Source organism: Hemicordylus capensis, chromosome 1, assembly GCF_027244095.1.
Source record: "Hemicordylus capensis ecotype Gifberg chromosome 1, rHemCap1.1.pri, whole genome shotgun sequence".
NCBI classification, from domain to species: Eukaryota; Metazoa; Chordata; class Lepidosauria; order Squamata; family Cordylidae; genus Hemicordylus; species Hemicordylus capensis.
The window spans coordinates 50,577,731-50,590,694 of record NC_069657.1 but is presented as its reverse complement, the minus strand read 5'-3'; the positions used below and the strand labels follow the sequence as shown (position 1 = coordinate 50,590,694).

At 45.3% G+C, this 12,964-nt stretch overlaps 1 protein-coding gene across 4 annotated transcripts; it reads left to right on the top strand.

Moving 5' to 3' along the window:
- Positions 1-1,736: 1,736 nt before the first annotated feature.
- Positions 1,737-12,659, top strand: VRTN (vertebrae development associated). Of its 4 annotated transcripts, none has more exons than XM_053285620.1 (2): positions 1,737-2,139; positions 10,022-12,659. In XM_053285620.1, the coding sequence occupies exon 2, from the start codon at positions 10,023-10,025 to the stop codon at positions 12,057-12,059; it is 2,037 nt and encodes a 678-aa protein (XP_053141595.1). In that variant the 5' UTR covers positions 1,737-2,139; position 10,022; the 3' UTR covers positions 12,060-12,659. The 4 variants fall into 4 exon arrangements, with proteins under 4 accessions (XP_053141595.1, XP_053141584.1, XP_053141605.1 ...); XM_053285609.1 differs by having other exon boundaries at positions 1,746-2,128; XM_053285630.1 differs by lacking the exon at positions 1,737-2,139 and adding an exon at positions 2,641-2,810.
- Positions 12,660-12,964: the final 305 nt, after the last annotated feature.

The following is a 12,964-nucleotide window of genomic DNA, read 5'->3' as shown; positions in this document are numbered from 1 at the left end:
CTTTACCAACATTGTTTTGTCTTCATGGATTTTAAAATACTGCCCTTTTTATTTCAAAGGCTTCCATTTAGATTTAGTTTCAAAGTGCTATATAATCCTGATCTTGTGCATCCTTACAACAAAGCTGGTAATTAATATTTTTCATATCAAGAATATATGCAGATAATCTTGTAAGACCAAGTATAAGCAAGAATTTGAACACAGATTTGAACACTGATTTAAAGCCCACCATTTATTAACTGTGCTTCACTGGAATCTCATCATTTATATAGCACACAATTATATACCCTGGGACAATAAATGGGGAAGCACCCATGAGTGAGCACTTGACTTGGTTACCACAGACTCTGCTTTACCGAGTCTAGGATAGTAAACCAGTCTCTATGGTAACCAAGCCAAGTGCCTCCTTATAGGCCCTTCTAGCACTCCATCACCCGTTTATGTACTTTTATCATTACTATTTTCAGAAGAAAGGGGATTATACTGTACATTATGAATGAAAAGTGCGGAGGGAGTGGCAGGGACAGCAGAGCAGTTTTAGCAGGCCTCAAAATGTTTATAGGCTGCTGCAGTTCTTTGGCAGATAGTTCATTGGTTTTCCTGCTTCCAAGAAAGACACTTCTCAATTACAAATGAGAAAAGTGGAGACATTGGCTAGAATACCATGGAGCAAGACCAACATCCTAGAAAGGGGCATATTATTAACTTGCCATCTTGAACTGGAAAGACCTAGGTTAAAAGCCCCACATAGCTGTGAAGGAACTGGATAGACTTAAATGGTTTGATAAGATGGTGTAAGGAAGTCTTACTCTGGGCCAGAGCTTTTACACATAGGTTCCAGTTTAAGCTAGATACACAATCAGATGTTTGCTCTTTTGCATTGTCATGCTTCTGCTAACTGAAGCTAGAGGAGCCAGAACTATATTGAAAATGCACTGGGTTTGTATTTTGGAAAGACATTTGGTGTATCTGAGAAAAGTACTCTCTCTCTCTCTCTCTGTGAAATCCTTATACAATTTCCAAAAATGGCAGTACTGTAATAAAAACTGCTGTAGTGCCATTTTTTGTTCTATTTTGTGCTTAAGTATCTTTCAGTCACTTCTTAATCCCAATGTATTCCATAAAGGAAGTAAATTTCAACAGTCCAGATTATCCCCATTCTAAAGAACAGTTTGTTGTTCTGAACTAATGGAACAATATGGAGAGACAGAAAATAAAAACATCACTGAGACAGATTTATTATTATTATTATTATTATTATTATTATTAATTCAATTTCTATACTACCCTTCCATAAATGGCTCAGGGTGGTTTACACAGAGAAATAATAAATAAATAAGATGGATGGATCCCTGTCCCCTAAGAGCTCACAATCTAAAAGAAACATGATAGACACCAGCAAGAGTCACCTACTGTTCTGGGGGTGGATAGGGCCAGTTACTCTCCCCACTGCTAAATAAAGAGATAGCAAGAGACTGACTAGAAACACATGGAGATTCTAGCAATTTGCTTCTCTCTTTTCTGAGTAACGGCAGAAACGGAGTTTGCCTCCTCTATCCTGGAAGGGAGGCACTAGTCAGTTTCCCCTTAGATGATTTCAACCTAAAGGGACAATTTCTTTATAGCAAAGGCATTTTCTACCTTTGTATTTTAGCTTCCTTCCCCCATCTTCCTCCTTATTGAATTGGATTTGTTTTTCGGTTCTGCTGCTCAGGTTCTGAAAGGGTGGTGGAATTAGCAAGTGAAGGTTCTTGTCTCTTTAAGAAGTGTTGCATCGAATGTCTTAGACAATAGCCCTGAGCACTTTAGCTTTGGAAGTGACCCTCGAATCTACACTCCTTTCATCTCAGATACTAGAGCACTTGGGGATGAACTATTTCCTGGAACGGGGAGGGGAGGAGCCTGGGACCCTTTCACACACAGACCAACCATTCCAGTTTAGTTCACTCCAGATCTGAAACCAGTTCCAATCTGAATGTGGGACACCATTGGGAAAGTGACGCTCTCTGCGCTTCCTGCTTCAGGATTTAAATGTTCAGGAAACTGCCTTGCAGAAAGACCAGGGCAAGAAGCAGTAGCAGCTTGGAACTGGTAGGGGTGAGCACCAGGGCTTTGCCCAGAAAACGAGGTAAGTTTGAGGTAATTTCCGAGGTTTACAATTCAGTTTCTTGAGGGGCTGCTGATTATATTAAATCTTTAAACCCTTCCCAAACCAAGCTGAATTGAGGATGCACACTCAGGCCAGGATAAACTCAAACCCAAGGAAGGTTGAAAGGATCTGGGCTATGTAATTAAGGCTGAAATAATATGCACTCTAATTTGGGAGAAAGCCCCTCTGAACTGGGGTGAGGGCGGGCTTGCTTCTTAGTAAGCATGTATAGGATTGCTCTGCGCGTTTCTTCTGGACAAGCAGCGACTACAGGGAAGCACCAACATTGAGCTGCTAAACAAGTCTCTACCACTTAAATTCTCCTGCACAATTTGACCCCCCCCCCCGCCGCGATATTATCTCTCTCTCTCTTAAGGTTCTACCTGCATGTACAGTCCTTCAGGAGATCCTTTTGAAACAACTTGATGGAGCTTCTGGCTGCCCTCTTGCGGGATAGTGCCTTCCATTCTACCTCTGCATTGTCTAATCCGCCTGAGCAAATTGTCTCAGGATATTTAAGTCTAGAAAACGTGATTTCTTCTTCTTTAAGGATAACCAATATCTCTGTTTCCCATTTATAGCTGTCCTCTAGCCAAACTTTCCGCCAATTATGTATTTAAAACGTAATTGCAAACAAACGCTGAGCTAGCTCATTTCCAAGGTAAGTTTTTTCACCCCCCCCACCTTTTCAAATCTTCCTCTTTCGGCTACTTCGTGCTGCTATAGGACGAGAGAGTTACCAGTAGGGGGAACCCAAGATTAGTTCCGAAGTGGGCTTTCCCTCATGATCTGCTGTACAGCTATCCTTGGACTGGAAGAGTCTCCATTTCCAAGAGTCTCCACTTCCAAGAGCTTTCCAGTAGACCAGTACTGTAGTAGTATTTTTGACGCTGTGTTTGCTCTACTTATGGTCCTAGTGCTAGCCTATACTACCTACCTGGACTTCAGGAGCAGTTGGGAAACTTTTGTAGATCTGGTAACTGGAGAACTGGTTATCAAGGCAACCTTAGTTTTTAGTTCATGCATTTAATGTGATACATCATTTGGGTTCTTTTCCCAAATCTGCAGCATTCCCAGTGCTGTTGTTACAATGTTTTGGAAATCAATGAGTTAACTATCCTCCAAAATAGATGCAGGAAACCTGTGCACACTTACTCCCAAGTAAGTCCCTCTGAACCAAATGGAGCATAGTTGGAATCTGGATGTATTTTATTTATTTATTTATTATTAAAACTTTTATACCGCCCTTCCAAAAGGCTCAGGGCAGTTCATGCATGTGAAAGTGAATTGATATTTTTTTGGACAAAGGCTTCTGAAAGAAAATTGACACATTGCAACACTAGCTTTCATAGGCATGAGCCTGCTTTGTTAGATGTGTGATCTGAAAAGGCAAGGTTTTTTATTATCTACAGGTGGATGAGGGGGATAAACTAGTGTATTTATGTAATGCTTTCTGAGTCCACTTCATGCATCGGATGAATGTAGTTATTCAGGATGTGACAGGTCTCTTGCTGTAACTGATTAATACAGCTCTTCTTCTGCAATGTACAGTGACCAGATCACAGAACAAGCAACTTCAGCAACACTGCTCAACTGTTCAGTTATATTTATTTATTGGGACCTTGAAATAGCGGAGAATCAAAGTGTGAAAGGGCCTAGTCTACTGTTCTATATTGGCTGTATATACAGTAGGATACTCTTTCAGCTTTTGATAGCAGGCGCTGCAAGGGAGTGAAAGGGATTAGTGGCACACCTGCTCTAGGATATATGTAAGATTAAACTGCAAAAAAGCCATATTAATAGCATTTATTGTACTTCTTTTTATACCTTTACAATAACTTCAGCAATGTTATCAACACAGATCAAATGGTATCACTCTTCTCCACATTTTTAAAGTAAAGGGATTCCTTTGACTAGCACACCAACTATGTAATGGGCCCCTTTAATTGTTTTTAACCATTGTTTGTGTATACAATGAGTAAGCTGACCAGAGAAATGCATACTTTTCAGGAGTAATCACAAGTTTCTGTGTGTGCATATGGCTTGGAGAGAGTGTTTCCCTAAAATGGTGCTCCTGGCTAGGTTCCTTAAAGCACTCTACTATCACCTTTTCCTAAAAGAGAGAGTTCGCTGATATTTACTTTGGATATATCATTCATGGGGAAGGGAGCCTAACTAATAAAGTGCAATGTAGAGTCCTCCACTGAGTGCAGTTGATACCCACAACCACCCAGAAGTATACCTTGTGCTTCCAGTTGTGCTGCTGTGGTGTCTGAAGGGTAACTTACATTGGAAAGGCTTGCAAGCTTGATGGGGCACTTAAGTGCTGTTGAGTTGTGCTCATCAGCAGCTCTTATCAGACTCTCGTAATAATGAGAAGCATAGCAAACTTTTAAATGACCATTTGGCTTCTCATACCATTTCTTGTGTATGTTCTAATCAATACCTAAGTGATTTTGGGAAGAGTAGAGAAGATGTAAACTGCTTCACATGTGTGCCTACAGGAAAACAAAGTAATTTCCCATTCCTACAGGAAATAAATATCTACTAGCTGACTGGGTGCAGAGTGTCTGCACCCCTAGTTCTCCCTGACTCTTCCCCCCCACTGCCTTCAGCTCCTTCTAGTTCTGACTTACTCTCCCTCCCTTTCAGGGCTGAGCCAGTTATCTTCCCATCCCTTCAGCCAGTCTCCCTCACTGCCCTCTCTGCTCGCAGCTCTCATTCTCCTCGTGAGGAGGCCAGCAGCTCCGTTTTCATCGTCTTTGCAATGGCTCCTCCTCCTGCCAGCTCTTGTCCTCCTCACCAGGAGCCTGGCCCAGTGGCCCGTTTTTGTTGGCTGCTTGGCCGTTTGCAGTGGTGCCGTCGCCTTCTCCTCGACCTCCCCCGCCTCCTTCTCCCCACCTGCTCTCGTCCTCCTTGTGAGGAGGCCAGCAGCCCCATTTTCACCGCATGATCGGCCATCCTTGGCCGCTTGCAATGGCAGCGCTTCCTCCTCCTTGGTCTCTCTCCTTCCCTCCTCGGCAGCTCTCTCTCCTGCTCTCCCACCAGGGCCCGCTGCCACCTCACTGCCATGCATCCGCTGGACTGTCCTCCTCCTCTTCAGGGTGGCAGGGCTTCACAAACCACCCACCTTCCTCCTCAGGGTGGGGGAGCTTCGCCCGCCACCCGTCCTCCTCCCGCCACCTGTCCTCGGGGCTTCGCCTACTGCCTATCCTCCTTCCCAGGGTGGTGATGGTTGCCAGTGCTGTCAGGATGCATGGCTGGAACTCTTGCGCATGTCTCCCCCTTTGTCAGCTAATCACCTCCTTTCTGCCACATCCCTATACATCCCATCTTAGAGAAATAATTATATAGATAGATTAAGATTCATGGCAGGGGTTGAAAAACTTGGCCTGCCCAGCTGTTATTGAACTACAGTTGTGGCTGGGGATGATGGGAGTTGTAGTCCAAAAACAAATGGAGGCCCAGGTTTGCCTGCCCCCTGACTTATGGATATCCAGGACTAAGCTGGAAAAATATAGGAACTGATGGCCTTATTTAGTGTCACAGACAAATGTGACTTTGAAGTGGTGATATCCTAAAAACAGCATGACATTTAAAGGTAAAGTGTGCCGTTGAGTTGATTTCGACTCCTGGCATCCACAGAGACCTGTGGTTTTCTTTGGTAGAATACAGGAGTGCTTTACCATTGCCTCCTCCCATGCAGTACAAGATGATGTCTTTCAGCATCTTCTTATATTGCTGCTGCCCGATATAGGTGGGAAACATACCAGCATGCATTCAAACTGGCAACCTTCTGCTTGTTAGTCAAGCATTTCCCTGCTGTGCCACTTAAGGTGGTCACGTGATATTTAGTATTGTGGAAATGAATTCTAGGCTTCCCTTTGCCTTTTGTCCAAAGTTCCAAGGCTTGTCTCCAACTCTCCACGTGATAAGACTCTTGTCCCAGAACCAACCTCTGCTGAGATATTTCTTTCACAAGATGCTTGAGAAGCTGGTCTGCTATTCCCTGAATGCCGGTGTTAATTTCTTCATGCTCTCCTCCTGATAAATTTGAATGGAGGATACTTATGCTTTGCAAAGAAAATAGGAATGGTAAGCAAACTACTTCTAGGTCTTCTATACTGCGTAGCAGGACCCAAGAATATTCTTATGCAGAAAGTGTTAGCATTGCTAGTTTACCATAAATGACCCTGTTTTTTCAGCGTTTGACTTGGTCTGATTGGTTGCCTTATCTTGGACCTCTTTGGAGCTGCTGCTGGGCTCCACCCCAGTACCAGATTTGTATGCTCATCTTTCAAGGAGTGGCAGTTTTGTGGCATATCTAGTCTCTACTTCAGCAATCTCAGCTTTTTGTATGTATCTGACCTGGCAACCCTCCTGGAAATATGGGGTGAAATATAGCAGAAGATGAAAAATGGCTTTCAGAATTTGTAAAGACTCAGGTTCTGAAGGGAGAAGGAAGATTTATTGGTATACATGGAGGTTGTCTCCTGAAAGGAGCAAGTTCTGCTTTTCTAAATATATCAGCAATTTCTAAGAAACAGAGTGGGATTAAGTTATTGGACAATGAACTGAGGTTTGAGACTCTGCTAAATGCTGCTGCATAAGAAAAGCCCTGCTGGATCAAGCCAAAGGTCCAACATTCTATCTCGTGCATGTTGGTGGTAATCCATGATGTTTATTGCTGAATACCTTTGGGGCAGAAGGAGGCCAACCTTACAAACTGTTTCTGTTGGTAACAGAAACTGCAGGAGTCAGTGGTGGATTAACAGAGAGGCAGAGTAGGCATTTGCCTACGGTGGCAAAATTTGAGGAGCAGCAAATTTTGCCCCTCCTCAGTTGTTACTGCCCCTCTCTATAGGCAGTGGCAGCTGCAGTAAGGGTGGAGTGGGTGAGGAGAAAGTCCCCCGTTTTACCTTATTACAAAAAAAGCAAACCATTTTTTGTTTAAGGTAAAAGGGCGGCAAAAGCCTTTTTGCCTATAGGCTGGGAAAAGCGTAATCTGCCCCTGAAAGGAGTAGACATCTCCACTTCTTCCGTGATTTTTGCTCGTGCGCCACCATATATTTTGTGATATCCCCACTGTTCTAATCTTACTATAGTTCTCTGCATTTCCTTTAGATTATGTTATATGTCACAGTGGGTTGTCTACACATTATGTTGGAAATCTGTGATTTGGAATACCCAAGTTAACTTTATTTTTGTAAAAACAGTGAGCCCAATTAGATTGGTGGCATGGCATGGTGGGGAGAAGGGAACCCATGGTTTCTCCCTACACCTATTCCCTGATTTAAATTGCCACTACAATTTGTGCCCATAAAGTTTCCCCTCTGTGGCTAACTGCAGTTTTAAGACCGTTTGGACAGGGCTCCCCACTGCATGGGGAAAGGGGTTGGACTTCCCTCTCCTCTCCCACAGCATTTCCCCAGTTTAAACTGGAGGGTCTCTGTGACTATTTTACAAGGAGAAAATCATGTGGTCATCTCAGTCAGAGCTCCAACCTAACATGTTTGGTCTTAAAAGCCAATCATACAATTTTACCCGTCAGCCGGTAGAGGTCTCTTAAGTGTCTTGTGAGGCTTTTGACCCAGTCGTACAACAGGCCAAGTTTCAGCTTGTATACTGGGCCTAGTATAGACCTTGTAGCCAAGATTGTCTTCTGGAGGTCTATTGCCTGTTGCACTCTGTGAATGTCAGTGTAATATTAATAACATTATTTGTGATTTGGGCAATTCTAATTTTTTTCTAAATCCACAATAGAATTTATGGTAAAAGGTTAGGATTTGACGTAAATAACGAATGTGATATTTTCGTTGTGCTGGGTTAGAGCTAATCTCTCAATATTTATTTTCTGTTTTGGTTAGGCTAGGCTTATTTTCATCAGTTTTAAATATTCAGATACACATAGAGCTCTGACCTGGCTGCGAACCAGTGCAGTCCAAGGAATAGAAAGCTGAAGTCTCACCTCAGTCATGCAACTGATTATGTGGCCTTGAGCAAGTCATTATAGCTTGACTTCATGTTCTGATCTGTAAAATGGCATGCTAGTGAACTACCTTGCAGGGGTGTTGTGAGGACAAAAGAAAGCATTCAGCAAACTTTAAAGTAATTTATAAATCATTTGGAAATGACGATAGCATTAGTAGGTTGCGTTAAATTAGGAGATGATGATGGAAACAACAGACATGCACTTTGTTTATGAATGTTTTTGGAGCTGCTCTGTATGAGAAACTGCCTTTATTTAAGACATAAATCTAAATATTTGAAAGGGGGGGAGGTATATGTAGTTGATTTCATGTGTAAGATAGCATCTCTTACGGGGTGGCGTAAGTGGTGTGAACAAGCAGGCCATAAATTCAATGCCTGCCCCTAACAAAATATGAGGAATGAAATTTAGAATGGATATTTCCCTATTCAGAAATCATACTTGATATATTTCAGCATGTTGCACAACTCTAGTTCCTAGATACTATAATTGTCAGTACTTCAAAACTCATGCTGTAAAAGCAAAATAGTTCTGTCTTTAATCGAATACACAGGTGCTGTTAGTACAATCCAGTATTAACTGCATTATGTACTGGCAGCTGAGGAGAGACTTCAGTTGCCAGTACTAGGGATGTGCACCAGACTGGTCCGGGGCCACGTTAGATGCCTCCGAACTGGTCCGGATTCAGGTCAGTCCAGCGGGGGGGGGGGTATGTAGCTTTAAGGGTGGGGGGGTAGTACTTACCCCTCTCGCCGTTTTTCCCCCTCTGGCGCTCGACTTTTTAGCAAAGTTTTTGGGGCGGCAGCGTTCCTCCCTGCCGCCCCTGCCCCCGTCGTTGCCCGGCAAAAGGGGAAGTTGAGTGCACTCATGCGCCGCACACATCACATGTTGTGTGCGCATGCAATGTGTGATGTGTGCAGTGGGCGGCGACAGGCGCATGAGTGCACTCAACTTCCCCTTTTGCCAGGCAATGACGGGGGCTGGGGCGGCAGGGAGGAATGCTGCCGCCCCAAAAACTTTGCTAAAAAGTCGAGCGCCGGAGGGGGAAAAGTGGCGGGAAGGGTAAGTACTACCCCCCGCCGCCCTTAAAGCTACATACCCTCCAGAGCCGGACCGCACCTCCGTGGTTCTGTGCACATCCCTAGCCAGTACATACTAGTACCTGCAACTGAGCACCCACAAGACAGATGGTCTACTGTAATGTGAAACTGTAAACCTTTTAACCCCTTTGCATGATTATTTGGAAGCAGGGAGTTATTTCAGAGTAAACATGCATGGGATTAGGCTGCCAGGCATGCAGTCTAAAGTAGGGATGTGCATGGAACTGGGCAGGGTGGTTTTGTGGTTTTGGGTTTTTTGGGTTGGTTCCCCCCCCCATCTTTAGGGGTGGGGGAGGGTGCACTTACCCCTCCCGCTGCATTTCCCCCACTGGCACTCCATTTTCCTAAAGCCCGGAAGTAACCAGAAGTATCAGACACGCCTGCGTGTGTGCAGGCAGGCCTGATATTTATGGGAGACGTAGCAGGGAGCTACGCTGCCGCTCAGAAGGGCTTCAGCAAAATGGAGTGCCGGTGTGGGAAATGCAGTGGGAGGGGTAAGTGTACTCTCCCCCGCCCTTAAAGATGCACCCCATCCTGCCGTGGAACCCGCGGAACCCTGTGCACATTCTAAAAGCTGCCCTTCCATAAAATCACCCCTGAGGCAGGTATCATAAAAAAAAATCTCAGCCTATGAGTGGCTATGGATTCTTGCTTTTTAAAATGTATACTGATGGTGTGAGAAAGTAGCCTAACTGTGTGTCTCTGATTAGTGGCCTGGACTGTGCAGGCAGGATCCGTGCTGAAGGTGTGACATTACATTGTTTGAACTCTCCTGTGTTTCAGGATGATCCAGCGACACCAGCTGGTGCAGTCTGTGCTCCAGGAACTGCAGGAGGCTACCGAATGCTCTGGACTGGAGGAACTAACCAGTGCAGCTTGGGAGGCTGAGAGGACGCTGTCTTCTTTCTCCTTACCCGGCTTCTGCGGGAGGCAGTTCCAAGAAGAGCTGGAAGTTGACCGGGTAGCAAAAAGTCTATACCCAGAAGATGCTCCCCGCAATATGCTGCCCTTGATTTGCAAAGGTGAAGGTAACCACCTGTTTGAGGCTGCCAGTGTATTGTTGTGGGGGAACACCAGCCTAAGTCTGGAGCTTCAGGTGCGCACAGCAGTGGAGATGTTGATCCACAAGCAATACTACCTGAATGGCATGATCGACTCCAAAGTGATGCTCCAGGCTGCTCGCTACTCGCTTTGCACTGAGGAATCCCCTCAGATGACTAGCTTACCTCTGGCCACCATAGAGGGCATCTTTGATGCTGACATCAAAGCCACCTGCTTCCCTGGCACCTATGCCAACATGTGGCATCTGTATGCCCTGGCGTCGGTGCTCCAAAGCAACATCTATTCCATCTACCCAATGAGCAACCTAAAGATTCGGCCGTACTTCAACCGATTGATCCGACCCAGACAGTGTGGCTCGCAGGTTTCCACGCTCCACATCATGTGGTCTGGGCAGCAGCTCTCTTCACAGGTTTTTCAGGCTCAGTACTTTGTGGCTGTCGTAGGCCTGGAAGAGCTGGAACCCGCAAACCCTCCTCTGGAGCCTCAAGTGCAGCCAGTGAGGACCCTGGAGTTGCTGAACAATGATCCCCAGGTGACTTACTCTAACCTGCGTGAAAGAAGCAGCATTACCAAAAGCACCTTCTACCGCTGGAAGCGCCAGTCCCGAGAGCACAGGCAGAAGGCCGCGGCCAGGTTTGCTGCCAAACATTTCCTGCAGTCCTGCTTCCAAGAGGGCAAGGTGGTCCCTCTTCAACACTTCCGACAAATGTTCCCAGAAATCTCTCGCTCCACCTACTATGCCTGGAAGCATGAGATGCAAAACACGAGGAATGTGGAGGCCTCTTCCCCCGCCGAAGTTGTGCTGCCAAAGGAACCCCACGCATACCAACCCGGGACAGGTCATGCAGGCATGGATAGTGCAGGGAAGTCTGAGGGAGGCCTGGGGTCTAAAAGCCTGCTCCTGAATTCCAGCCCAAATGGGATCTCCATGCAAGGAGCCAAATCTTACCTAGAGAAATGCATTTCTATGAATACCCTTGTGCCCTACAGGAGCTTCAAGCGTAGCTTTCCTGGCATCTCCAGGTCCACTTATTACAACTGGAGGAGAAAGGCCATTAAAGGGAACCCCCAGTTCAAGCCACCCCAGCCTCTTTCTGTCCAGCAGAAACCCCTTGTGAATAGGAAGCCATATTTTCCTTTCAAACTGGGAAGCCTGCCTAGCAGCGAAATGGTCAATGGTCACCGACCATTGGACCGAGTTCTGTTGCGTATCAAGCCATCTCTGTATCACTGGCAAAAGCAACTTCGTGACTTGGCCAAGAAACATGTCTGCCAATGGAGGATGCCTTTCTGCAAGTTCCGTCTGCGCTATCCAGGTTTCTCTTCTACAGCCTATTGGTTCTGGAGGAGGAGAAGCAGCAACCAGGCCAAAAGGGATCACCCTTCCTCAAAAATGGTTTCCAAAAGCTTGCAACAAGCAACCTCTGAGACTAGTGGGAAGGCAGAGCTTGGATTCCATCCACCACAGCCAAAGGAGACTGCACCACTGTCTTTGAATCAGCAAATGCCTAAACCCTATAACGCCGTGATGCCAGGCTACCAAATGTCAGAAAGAGTCAACAATAGCATGTTTGTGATGGATGTGATTGCCACAGCTCAGTTCAAAGCCCAGGCCAAGCTGTTTCTCCAGCAACGCTTTGAGTCGAAGACCTTCCCAACATACAAAGAGTTTAGAGCCCATTTCCCCCTAACAGCACGCTCCACATACTACATGTGGAAACGTGCCCTCCATGATGGACTAACCCTAGTAGATGCCTGAGACTAATCATGGCCCTGTAGAATCTGCTGCTGGAAATGGCTACCCTCTTCAACAGGATGTATTGATCTCTACAAACCTTTTTTTTTTTTTAATTCTAGCTTTTTTGTTTGGATTTATTTCCTTGGTTCCCAGACTTGGCTAAGAACTCTGTAATGCCTTTAGTCCCTTGAGATGTGGAGGAAAGTGGGAAGGATATTTGGAAAGAGATATTGTTTGTTCTGGGCCACCGAGGTGCCTATAATAATAAAAAAGAGGCTGTCTGTTTTCTTGATGAGTAGGTCAGAACACTATTGGTGGTGGGGAAAATGATCTTGAGAATGCTCTAGGTTTCTGAAGTACTACTGTGCTTTTTCTGTGTTATTGTTTTTTACTGTGATTTTTGAAATATCTCTTTGTTAAAATTTGGGCCACAGTCTTTTGGTCTATAAATAGAATTTAACTGCTGGCACCGTAACCCTGTTCACAAGACAGATTGCTGACTTCACTTCAAGTCATCTCCTGGGCTCAATGCATGTTATGTGACTCCCTGTGTACAACTGCCAGTTCTTCTCCATGTACATGTATGATGGAAGGCCTCATTAAAACTTCAATAAACCAAAACGGCCCTCGTGTATTATGAAAGTGGGTTTTTAAACTTAGAAGGTCTTGATTTTGGAAAGCGGGGCTCCTCTTTGTGGAGATTGTAGTGATTCTCTTTTCTGGGCCAGTGGAGAGAGGTCTTCTTTACTGTCCCCAGTGCAGGGCAGTGAACTGCCAGACTCTGACAGCTTCTGAGCCTGGTTGGAACAGAAGGAGGCAGTAGCAGCAAGACCAGCCCAACTTGAGGCAGACATAGGTGGACGTGTGCAGGCTTGTTGTGTCACATGCAGCCCACAACATGCAGGAAGGTGGACAACCTTTTCATA